At 37.1% G+C, this 13725-nt stretch overlaps 1 protein-coding gene across 2 annotated transcripts in view; it reads left to right on the plus strand.

Annotated features, from left to right (window-relative positions):
• LOC105437797 (vascular endothelial growth factor receptor 1-like) overlaps positions 1-13725 on the plus strand; it is a 61345-nt gene continuing 47620 nt past the window's right edge. For both annotated transcript variants that reach the window (XM_030990039.1, XM_030990041.1), the window contains exon 1: positions 1-563. In XM_030990039.1, the coding sequence (XP_030845899.1) occupies positions 155-563 (409 nt within the window). In that variant the 5' untranslated portion in view covers positions 1-154. The remainder of the gene's footprint in view (positions 564-13725) is intronic.

A 13725-nucleotide genomic window follows, 5' to 3' on the forward strand; every position in this document is an offset into this window, starting at 1 on the left:
GATAATACCAAAAATAGTGGCACACACTGCACGCGACCAACGCGATTACATCCGCATCTGACACACATACTGTGCACGCATATCCGAAAGCTGAATGAAAAGAGGGGCATGAGCTGAAGTGTTGAAACATGGAGTGCAGACGACAATCGCCAAAATGACTTTGAAATATGATCGCCCATTCGGCCGACACAGACATTTTCATGACCATGGTGACACAGTTTGGAATACCAGGATTAATAATGCAGTAATAGACGGACCTAATATTGATAAAGTTAATTGTTGCATCCAGGGACACAGGACTCGCACATCAAGACAAATGCGGAAGAAACGGTATAAACAAAATACAGGAATATATAGCTGCGGGCATTGTATACGGACTACCAGTGACAGAGGTACCAGTGAGGTACGGGGGAGGTCCGGGGGACCGCTCCGATGGTCTGACGGTGGAAGTGGTGGTAGGAGTTTTGTGACGCCGATGACTCGGCCAGCTTCTTTGGGGTCTTCAGACGTTGCGATGATGAATTTGTTATGGAGTTTGCTTCTTCTCGCCACTTTTGCTTTTAGTGAGTCCTTCTCAAAACTTTACACTTTCAGTATATTATTTCAATTGTTGTATGCGTAGAACTAAAAAGTTCGAGTAAACAGTGCGTGTGTATGTGTGCGAGTTAATGATAATATTTCTTTATTTGTGCATGTATATGCTCTGATGATTCCCCCGTCCTTCTCGTCAATTATTTCGAGGATGAAGACGAATGAGAAAGGTAGAGAGAGGGAGAGAGAGAGAGGGAGAGAGAGAGAGAGAGAGAGGGAGAGAGAGAGAGAGAGAGAAAGGGGGGGGGGGGAAGGGAGATAATACATCTATTCATCTCATCAATAATATCTAACATAAACTTCCCAATAAATTGAAAAGAAAGAGAGAAAGAAAAAAACAAGAAATTATAAACCACAGTGATGTGTCTGTCCAAACCTCTTGACTTCGAAGTGGTATCAATTTTCCGATGAGGATCCCAATATATTAATGTGGGCATAGTTTGGCGTATTCAAAATTTATCACAGAAAATCACTCTTGTATATTAAAACAAAAATATGTTAAACACCCAACATTGTACTAGAACAGACTTCTAAAGGTAAAAACCAGTATTGGAAACGCCCCAATTTTAAAAAAATGAAATGGAAGCTCTCATTACCAATCATGCGAAAGAATATATTTTGACTAATACATGATGATAAAAAATTTGCCGGGAAACCGCCCACTTATTCATATATTTGGTAAATTTGTTTTTCTCGTGGTCTGTGAGAGATATAGGGTAGTCCCATATACATATTTCTGTGTATAGTGCTTGTAACTTTACGAAGAATGGGCCAAATTTCTTATCATTTTTATGATTCCAGAACCTTGCAGATGCTAGATGCTAGATGATCAACCTTTTCTGATCGATTCCACAACGTTTCTTTCACAATGCAATCGCATGACCATAACTGGTCTTTACCTTTAAAAAGATCGAAATGTTGTAACTTTAAAGATACGACAGGCTACTTTGATATAATATCACCCAAACAAACCAAGTATAAGGGAACATTATTTGCCCTATAGTCTAGCAGTATTGACCCAATGTCCAAATCTTTTGTTTGAGTGTATACACGAAGGTCTATTAAATCTTACGGAAACAGGATATTGAGCGAAATAAAGCCACAGGCCGATTGTTTACTAAAACAATGGTTCTAAAAAACAACACAACGAGGTACTCTCAACTAACTGTGGAACTTGTCTCCCGACAAGGAAAATAGTTTTGAACTTTTTATCACCTGCAAGGTGCTCAGTTTGCAGTGATTGCAATACACGTGGGTTACCATTGTATGTAATATTCAGATGAGCAATTTGATATTTATCTTTTAAAATTTGACCCTAATACCGAACATTTTAAATGAAAAGTTGCACGCAGCATCACAATTTTGTCAAGGTAACATTTGTCAAGGGTGTATACTGGAATCGAGAGCTAAATCGTTTACTACTCCCGTGAATTTGTTACTATATACATGTATATAATATACTATATACTTACTATCATGTAATTTGATTTGCAATCCACATTTTTTAGTTTTTTTTATATCTAGATCTAGTGGAAATATTGTCTGTGATATATTTTTGAATAGGAGTTTACAAGTATTCATAGAACAGTCAACACCTTCATACATGTAAATCCTAATACATAAATATCCCCCAAGAATTGATAATAATTGATTATAATTTATATCATGCATGGTGAACTGTGAACTCATTTACCGACTCTATCTATCTATCAGGCTATAGTTCATCCAGACGTTAGACAAAGCCCTCCTCATGAAATTTCCATTCTCTTCTGTCTCTAGCTGTCCTAGTCCAAGCGACCGATTCTGCTTAAAGTTAATTGGATGACGAGTTGAGAATACATGGACCGTTAACTCATTCATTAGGTGCAATGGAATGCGAATAGATGTGTCACTTATGATATGAATAATTGAGTTTGTGGTTTATGTCAACTCTGAGTCATAAAACAAACAAACATACAAACCCAGTATACATCCTGTATCTAGAGGTTATGGCCCTAGCATGATTCGGGAAAAACAGTACTTACAGATAAACTTGAGTTCTGGTAAAAAAAAGAAAATTAATTTTCACAGAATCTAACGAAACTTACACTGAATGTTCAAGATTACAAATAAATGACATGTGTCAAACAATTTTGGAATAAAATGTATACTGGCTGAGTAATGAGCATTGAAAGATAAGGAAATCAGGGTAGTACTAGCCCCGACACCATGTGTGCTGTCCCATCTTCCTGTGTAAGTGATTGTTACTTTACCAAGACTCTGCCAAATTTATGATGATTTTGATGACTCCAGAACCTTGCATTACACACCATTACTTACATGCTATATGATCAACTTTTCTGATCCATTCCACACCTTTTCTTTCACAATGCAATCGCATTACCAGTACTAAAGTTTATCTTTAACTAGTTCGTACGGATTGATTTGTTGTACAAACAAACAAGGGACATTGAATGTAATTAGGCCTACTTTCTAGGTGTCAACAACTGCAGATTTCCTCTGCTAAGACAGCTGTACTCAAAGCTACGATCATTGCATTGTCATGGTTATAATATCAAAAGCTGAAGTATCTTGTAAGTATTCGCTTTCTTTATAATAATAATAATAATAGCTAGTTCTTATATAGCGCTTTTCAGGACCGGAGGCCCTCTCAAAGCGCTTTACAGATATATATCAGGCTTACCCGCACACAATGTATGCACATTCTCCACTCCCTGGGGAGCATTCTAGCCAGGCGTCTTTTTTACAAGCGCACACATGCTAATCTCACCACATTAGCTTTCGCATCCTACCGGGTACACATTTACACCTGGGTGGACACTGGAGAGTGGCAAATGTAGATCAATGCAGGGACTTGTTAGTTGACAATGTACGTACATCATCTTCGCTATAGCAGGGACAAGTCCCTGGCTATAGCAAGGAAAACTCATGTAGGGTCCATGGATAGAGCACGGATTTAAGAGCACGCCATGGTTATAGGCTATGTAGCCCTTTGCCTTTGGAGATTACAAGTAGAAGAAGGAAGAGAATAAGATGAAGAAGGAGAAGATGATGATGTAGAAAAAGAAGTTGAAGAAGAAGAACATGATGATGATGATGAAGAAGAAGGAGGAGAAGATGCAGAAGAAGAAGCATAAGAAGGAGGAGGAGGAGAAGAAGATGGTGATGATGACGATGATAAAGAAGAAGATGGTGATGATGACGATGATAAAGAAGAAGAAGATGATGACGATGATAAAGAAGAAGAAGATGAGGAGGACAAGGAAAAAAAGAAGAAGATTTACGAAGCAGGGCTTTTGAAAAAGCTATCGTACAAAAAAAAAGCTTGTCATGCTGAAAACGTGAGAAAGAATCAGATTATTAAATTGTGAACAAGTTTTGATGCACCATCCTTATTGCCTAACTATACATGTACATGTATGGAGCTTGACTACATCTTAAGTAGCCTAAATCATATAAATGATGTTTTCAGCTGGAAATGTCCCCTTTGGTTTGACCTTTCTGATTATAATAATATATGATATTATAATATCATTATATAATGTATTTAATGAACATACAAGGTTGACATTGACTAGAAAAGTATTTGAGTATAACATGAGTCATATACTTAGCGTAAGCAAGGACAGATATTCATTTCTCACAATCGTCATTTTAGATTTCGCCAAACTTTTGTATATGAAATGTACTTTTTTGACCCGGATGTTTCAGTAGTAAGGTCCTTCCTTCCTTCCACACCCCATTATACCATAATTTTCTATATTTTGGAATTGACAACTTTTCAAGAAGTAGTGCTGACACTACTGCATACAATTTGTAGTACTATTGGAGTTGTAGTTCTTTTACACCCCTCACGTTCTCTCTTTCTCTGTCTCTGTCTCTGTTTCTCTCTCATTTTTTTATAGTTTTTTTTAGTTTTTTTTTTTTATTTTTTTTTGGGGGGGGGGGGGGTATGTGCTCCGTGTTCACCCGTAAAAGTACTGTAGATGTACATGTGCAGTACGTAACCCTTCTATTCTTTCTATTTGTTTAACATCACTTTTCACTGTGCCGCTACAAAAGTAAGGGTTGTTCCTACATGTATATATAGGCCTACTGATTGTTCCGAACATAAATATACATGTTTAGCGTCTCCGTCCGCTTCCTTTTTGGGGGCCTCCTCCTATTTTTATTAATTAAAAAAAAAAAAAAAAATTTTTTTTTTTTTGTTGAAATTTTGTTTTGATTTTTTTTTTTTAAAGAAAAAAAAACATGAAAAACACTGCTAAAATGGATCTATTTCTGATCGATTGAATAACTGATTAATTAATTAATCGATTTACTTGCTAAATTGAATCCAGTGACCGGGGTATAGTAAGCGCTTTGAGTCAGTAAAGCGCTATTATTATAATGAGAAGACGAGGAGTCATGCTTCATACATTTTGTAATCATCAGTCAATGTCCTTGTGATCAGTGTAGTCAGGAAAGACGGATGGCTGTCTAGTGTTGATTTACTTCCGGTAAACATGGTGTAATGTGCATGTCATGTGTTAATGTTAGCCAAAATCCTCCCTGCCTGTTTCTGTGCTTCATATCCGATTATTTTCCTGAGTAGTCGCAAACGCACAATCTAGAGACACACCTGTGTTAGTGCCCTTTGGTAAGGCATTAATCCTCATTACCAGGTCCCTCGGAGAGGACCTTTAGCAGTCGGTCGGCTGGTTGCTTACTAACAAGCATTTACGCTTTCTTAGCAGTCAGGTAAAATAACCACCACCACATAATTATACCACATATTACATGTATATGTCTGCGATTTCATCACGATCCGTTTCATAGAGCACGAAAATGTACGTCCACACTATACGATCCAACTGCGATCTTAATCTTTGAAGAAATCATAATGCTTATTTTAACAACTTTAATCTTCCTGATTTATGTTTGATTGATTAAATGATATGACCTAATTGAAATCAAGATTTTAGTCCGCTTGAGATTTCTATATACAGTCAAACCTGCTTTAGTGACCACCTGTCTACAACAAGCACATTTTTTGCTTCCCTTGAAAAGGGTTTCTCATTGAAACATGTACTAAAGTAACCTGTCTACAAAGACCACTTTTTGTGTTTCCCTTGGGCGGTCGCTGTAGACAGGTTTGACTATAGTTGAAATCATGACCAAATCGGCATCGTATCGTAGATAATCGCACGAATAATCTGACGTCACTACTTATTCGGAGCCGACTTGATTTTAATTCCTGTATGGATGCTTGAAAACACTGAAATTTAAGTTTGATTATTAAAATGACTATTCAAAACCCCATCATTATTATTTCACATGTTCGATTGTTCATGAATAAAAGTTGCGAATTCTACCCAAATCGGATAGGCTAGCAGTCAGACCGTTATTGCGCCTTATGCGTAAAGAAACGGTTGCTAATAGAGCGAAGTCTACCTTTTGAAATAAAAAAGCCAAATGCTTTGTGAAATATTATTACAAACAATGACTCAAAGATTAAAGTGCAGTTTGTTTGTTGACAAAACAAATACGCCATATAAATACAATCGGTGAGTCTAAGAGGGAGTGCTATAAACAGATTTTAATGGCAAAATGATTTAGCCTATTTGTACATGTATCGGCTACTTCCTTTACGCTTTACACCATTGCCAATTAGCCCTTGCAGTGGATAGACCGAAATAGATATTACATAATTAGTAGACGTATGGTACAACCAACAATTAACGACGACCTCAATTTAAACACTCAAGGCTAATACATTGTACCATGCATGATAAACAGTTATATGATAATGCCATAATCCTAGGTAGTCGTGAGAAACGGGCGGGGAGGGGGGGGGGGGGGGGTGATACACACAAGGCCTGTCAATAGCGGGCTATTTTGGGAACAAGACCAAGATATCTCTGGATATTTTCTCGACCAAAATAACCCGCTAATTGCAACTGCGGGCTGATGAAGATGCAAATTAGCTGGCTATAATTTGAGATCGGGCTAGTTAAAGCCCCACTGCAGTACTTATAGCTGATTGCGCCCTTTAACAAACAATGTCTAAGTGGTGACCATTGGTCCCCCATGACCCCCTTTTCTTATGTTAATTGAGAGCTGATTTGATGAGATAACCACCCTTCAGTGACCAATCATGGAGATCTAATCCCTCCTGGTCAAACTAGTGCAGTGGGGCTTAAAATAGCGGGTTATTTTGCAACTTCGGTCTGATGAAGGCCTATGGAGATAGTAGGAGGGAGCTCAAGCGGGAAGAGAGGCGGAGAGGGAGTATATGCGTAGTAGGTCCATGCTGATAGTGAACATTGTATCTTACCCGAAATCGGCGCTCTTTAAAACCACCGCGATCTTTTAAAGGCAGGCTTTACTACTTCAGCTAGAAGGGATTAGACCACCCAGTGAGCCAGCGAGGTCACTGTGACAGGTGGCTATCTCATTAACTCAGCTCTCATTTAACATAAGAAAAGAGGATCAAGGGGGACCAACAGGCTCCGATTTGGGAAGTTTTCTATATATAGGGAGCAAGTAGCTACAGGTAGGATAGTGGGCCTTTAAAAGTGGACTTTTGCTTTTCTGCAAATAACTGATTTATATATTGACTACAATATTTCAATTCAATTCGTATTTATCTCATTTCCAACAGAAAGATAAACGATATTAATTGCCACGGCGTCACTGTAATACAGGACCAATATGAAAAACAGCATCAGTTGATATTGTCATCCTGTATAAATATTTTTTAATAAATATATATAAATAAATAAATAAATAATCATCTTTAGTGAAGCCGAAAATCCTGTACGAAGATGCGTGTACTGATATACATGTAACCTATTTCAATCTTGAATATTTATATAGTTAGTCGCACGACAGTAACTATGTCAGTAGGGCACGTACACGTAACTGTAATCTAACGTTTATCAGCATTTGTGGTAATTATATAATATTGACTGGCCTTGAGGGGTATATCAGAAATATTGACCAAGCTCAGATCATATTGCCCCGAGTCGAAAGACGAGGGCAATATGGTCTTAGCGCGGTCAATATTTCTGATATCCCCCGAAAGTAAAGCCAGTCAATATTTTTATTGTTATCCAAATCAGACATCTAGAGCAAATACAGACATCCACCATGACAATCTCAAGAACTGAACAAACTTTGTCACACCAACACTGTGCATCCAGTGCTTCACAAAATTTTCGATACACTACAAACAGTGTATATTTGGTGTGATTATTACGTCACAATAGAGTGCGCAGGTTCTCGTACGCATAATATTAATAGATGCGCAATGAAAATGCGAGACCGTGGAAAATACCAAGGTATATTTTCACTCGTCTCTACACGCAAAGTCAATACGCGCAGGGAGACCAAGGAAAATACAAAGAATATACCCCTCCGTTCCCACTGCTAGTGAAAACTAGGGCAATACGGTTTTGTAAATGACCAGCTCAGATGTCTGATACGGGTAATAATGATGTATAGGCCATGACTAAGGCTTGTTGTGAACATGAAACATGATTTGACAAACGTGTATGAACAAAACAAAACAAAAATCCATTTAGACTCATAGTATATAGACTCTATTTTGAAACTTTACCACAATTCCCTTACATTTCATTGAAAATAGACATGTATAAGTAGGCCTACGTCAATGTTGTGATTATTTGCTGGTATATAACTGATTGAAAATCGTATCAAATCATAAAAAGTACATGTACAATGTATTTATCTTCTTCGACCAACGAATACACAGACTTGTTAGAGAAATGAACTATTTTTTGATATATTGTTTCTTTTCGTTGTGTTTTGTTTATTAATAATGGACACAAATGAGTAATAAATAATTGGGTCGAAAGTGAATGTGATACACGAACGCGCGTTAAACTGTCAAGGGATAATAGATCTTTGATTTATGTAGGTCTGTCTGTACACTTTTGAAACGCTGGTTATTTCAAGGAGTTACCAGCACCTTGTAATAACTCCTTGGTTATTTATAGCAGGCACCGCGGAACGTTTTTCAAACTATTTACGATTGCATTGTGAAAGAAATGATGTGGAATCGATCAGAAAAAAGTTTATCATGTATATTGATATGTTACATTACATTGTAAATTGACTTATATGTTTATAAACAGAATATTGATGTACATCAATGAAGTTTAATAAATACAATACAATACAATACATGTAGCATATAAGTATTGGTGTGTACTGCAAGGTTCTGGTATCATCAAAATGATAAGCAATTTGGCCCAGTCTTGGTAAAAGTAAGATGTATATGTGACTACACAAACATGTGGCATAAAAATGTGGTCCTCATTTTTAAACTGAATACGTCATATTTAGAATATGAAAGCTTATGAAGAGCCATGCTTTTCAAGGAACATCTTTTCTCTGATGTTCTTCCACACTTGCATAAACAACAATGAAAACGCGCACAAATAATTCTCACCTCTCCCCAGAACTCAAACATATCTAAAATTTAAACGCGAGCCTGTGTATTTCATCGTTGTACTTGTTTATCTTTTTCAGTGTTAATTCTTTACCCTCTGAAAGAACAGGTACACTTCCTGAATCATGATACAGTGTACACATATAAAGTCATCAAACCGTTAATACTTACGTAATCGCTCCTATCTATTATCCGTGTGTATCGACCATTGTCATGGCAGACCGTTATTGATTCAAGGTCTCTAGACGTGTGTAATCGACAGATAAGCCTTTATTTAGATGACACACAGTCCCAGACATAATACAAACACATGTACATGTACACGTAGACAAAATGCGGGTACGAGAGGACAGTGGTGAAAATTATGAATACGTTCTATCACTATGAATATGACGGACAAAGAGAGAGGACAAAAATACAGTTCCTCATTCTACTCTCAACAATTGCTGTGGTAGACAAATGAACATTTCCTTCACTGCTATTATGTAAACATGTGTAGGACAGGTGAATATGCATGTGACACCTGTTTTACATAATATCCGTGAAGGGATGTTCCTTTGTCTACTACAGCAATTGTTGAGGGTAGAATGAGGAGCTGTATATTTTGTCCTCTTTCTTTGTCCGTCATGTTCATAGTGTATATAAATAGAGGTATCCCTCTTGCAGCCAACATCAAATTCTGTAGAACTTTGCAGGAATTATGTATGTTATGTACATTGTATGTCCTATTTGAGAAATTTAAACGTTAGCAGTGGCCTATAGTGATCAAATTATGCAAGGACACCCGTTTACCGTCTTCTTTTTTTCTTTGGTAATACCATACATAAAATGAGCTGTAAAGGGTACATGAATATTTGTCTACATCAATAGCCCACTTCTTGTAATGGCCAAATCAAACTGTTTGAATCTTTGACCATTCATTTCATTTCATTTCATTATTGTGTCCATATAGGATAATTGTTTATATTTACATGAACAATCTCGCTTCAACATAATAGTAACAACATATAATTGACAATCATAGGGCCCTGTTTTAGTATACATTCAATATAATATACATGGTCATGATGAATATACTTTTCAATTCTCTTTCTTCTTCTTCTTCTTCTTCTCTCTCTTTTCTTACATACCCTCCCTTTTCTTTTATTTATATGCTCTAACCTGAAGGTACACGGGTCTGAAAATCAGACTATTTAATAAAAGGACTGCAATCTTTAAAGTCGATTCGACAACTAACTGTTGTTTTTTCCCCACTGAAAGACATCTTCATGTCCTTTTTGAAGGAAGTTTGTATTCTTAGTAGGTCCATTATGTACCTATATTTACAATGTACATGTACGTCACGTACGTCTACGTACATTAATGTGGCGCCCCTTAAAATACACCTTGACGTTCATACTGGTGGTCTGCATGTGCAGTGTACGCCTACGTATGGCGACACCATGACACTGGAGGTCTGTGCATGCGGCGCGGCGCCACGTTAAAAACGACCTTACAGACCTAGGCCTACATGTTGGTCTACATTACCGGTATTTGGCACCACAACCTCATGTAAGACCTACGAGAAATGCGTAAAGGCTCTAAAGGTCCATGGTTTGTGTGATGCCTCGACCTTGTTGAGTGTAGACCAACATTTACGTATTGAGTATAACGAACATGCGATTTATAAGGCAAGGTGCTTTAAGAAACAGAGGGTATAAAAGATTTAAATAAAGAAAAATAAGCGAAGTAAATTTTTAATGCTTGGTTTTTCTATGAGATGTAAATATGCGATGCATAGGCCTAAATGTTTTATTACAGCTATGATATGAACTGAATTGAAAAGGTTTGACTAGCTGCATGACTATAATGAACCAATGTACTAATCGTTGACGGCGATCCTTACAATGATGTATACGAATGCAGTCAAGTACTTTGTTTGGCAAACACAAATAAGGAAATAATTCAAAACGTGTTGTAATCTTCTATTAATGACAGAACGTAAAGGTGAACACGACAGTAATTGTTTCTCTTTGTTTGATGAACTTCTCAACTCGGTCGTCATGTGTCTACTCTTTCTCACTTCATTACTGTCATGACTGTAGTAACTACAAAACCCGTTCCATGTTATTCCCCCATTCCTCATGAAAACTTTGACTAATTTAAATTTTCCCTTATGTTATGTTTTAATATATCCGATCAAAGTTCGTTGTGTTTTTCCTGTTATGCATGTGGCTGCAGTAACGAGTTATTCCTCATGAAAACTTTGACCAATTTAAATTTACACAAATTTGATCTTTTAATATAACCGATCAAAGTTCGTTGTGTTTTGACCGTTTCCTAAATTAGATTAAGGGCACTGTGTTCTTCCAGTTCAAAGTCTGCTCGAAAATTATATATTGTGATATTTTATTGATTGCTCATTCCAACTTCATGGGGTAAACTAAAAAAGCTCCTATAAAGTGTACATGTAGCTATCTTTTCGTTTATACAACAAACATGTAGTCATTCATATAGGGGATCTTTTGATTTGCTTCGTTGTAGTCCATTCGGTCAATTCGAGAATTTATTCAAATTTTTTCAAATGATTTTTATTTCTCATGCAAAACATAATACAAAAATAATTATATCACAACAAATATGCAATGAAACGATAAATATAGTGGAAATAGCACGAGAAAAGAGTAACTTGAAGCAGAGCTTGTTGAAGTGTTAGTTCCTCAGATGCAAATTTTACAATAAAACATGAACAAAGTATGCTTATAGATCAATAAATAGACAATATGTAGCTAGGAAGAAGAAAAAAAAAGAAGAAGAAAAAAAAATATATATATATATATATGAAGGCAGCCGCACGCATGTCGGTCTGGCTGCGTTTGAAAGTACAATATGATTAGACAAGTATGAACATTTACAAATGTAAGTTTGTTAAAAATGAAGGGTTGTTACATTATTGTAGGCGCCACCCAGTTCGAAAAGACCCGATCGCATGCGAATCGCGTTGACGTCAGATCCGTCGCAATACTTGCACCGACTTGTTATCTTTTCTAATAGTAATATTGTATTCAATGCGATTATTTCGACCGTCAGTCTTTCTTCTTTTTTCTGCTTTTTTTTTTGGAGGGGGTAGGTTTTTCCATAAAATAACCCATCCTAGAGCGAACGTCTTTGACTACATGCTATCATTGCAATTTAAAACTATTAATTCAGCTTATGTTAGCTGCCCTATACAGTTTATATACGCCATACACCCGGAATACATTCGACTCAAATGCTCTTGTGGATATACAAAGCCTCATTTAAAGTCCTAGGCCTACCGCCCTCGTTAACCATTTCTGTCCCTATATTTGACTATGTATTTAACCTTTCAAATGGTTCGGTATCTATATCAGTTAATACGTCCCCATGGGCCATGGACTTTGTATTCGTCTTCATCCGTATTCAGATCTGGTAAATACTGCACACCGGTATCAAATGAATTGAGCGATAACCCAAGTAAATGAAGGGTAATTTGTGTCTCCGGTTAGGATATGGCGTTCACATTTATCGCAGCAAAACATCCCGGAGCACCACCTATCTATCAAGGTATCTTCTCCCAGCTCGTAGGTTTATTGCAACACATGTATCTCTGTTTTCTGCCACACTATACACTATACTCTGTCAGTGTCGCTCCACTCCATGTAATGTTCCCCTCTATGTAAGCTTTTGTTTTCTCTCTTGGTCTGGTGTACCTTCCTCTATTCCTTCTGATGAAATTTTCAAAAACTCATAAATTCCTCATTTTTGTACGATTTTATTTAAACTTTCACCGTTGTAATTCACATTTTATCGCTTTCCTTTAGAGTAGTTTACTATCTACAGTATGTTGACTTTCCCTTTAAGCCCTGCCATATGCAGAGTTTACATGTAATATATGTTAGGGTTCATATATTTCCATGACATTCACATCATTCTCCTGTACGCCCATTTTTCAAATGATGTATTTTTTTCTTTTCCTCCCAATACTAGAAGCCCTAAATCACCTACAAACATGTAATTGTCCCTATATACGACCAAAGAGCTTCATGCATATTGTAGCTCCATTATGATATTACTTCCGATGCTTCCAGGAAGTGGCAGTGTTCAGTCTTCCTATTTCCCATTTCTGTGCAAAATATAATTGTCAATATGAGAACGGACCAGCGTGCTCTCAGCCAGAGAGGGAACTTAACCAAGCGCTCGGCTCGGGAAACCCATTTCGTCAAATCACCAGATTTCCGGCCGGTTCCCATGGTATTTGTTTTGAATAAAGGGTGTGAATGAAACAAAAACAAAAAAGGTTTATTAACCTACATGCATCATGTTACAGACAACCTGATATTCTTGAGTCAAGCTCAAGTTTGCTTACATGTAAGTGATGGGCAAAATCTTGCAGAGAAAGTCAGTCTAATGTTTTAAAGGCACACTGCACTACTTGTAGCTACTTGCGCCCTCTATATAACAAACAATCCCTAATCGGTGACCATTGGTCCCCCATGATCCTCTTTTTCTTATGTTAACTGAGAGCTGAGTTGATGAGATATCCACCTGTCCAGTGACCTTGCAGGGCGGTATAATCCCTCCTGTAAACTAGTACAGATAAGCTTAAAGGTATTATTGCAAGTACATGTACTGTATCAGACTCACACAGTGAACATCATATTCGATTTCACTGAACATGA

Source organism: Strongylocentrotus purpuratus, unplaced genomic scaffold (genome assembly GCF_000002235.5).
Source record: "Strongylocentrotus purpuratus isolate Spur 01 unplaced genomic scaffold, Spur_5.0 spur5_scaffold_19, whole genome shotgun sequence".
Lineage (NCBI taxonomy): Eukaryota > Metazoa > Echinodermata > Echinoidea > Camarodonta > Strongylocentrotidae > Strongylocentrotus > Strongylocentrotus purpuratus.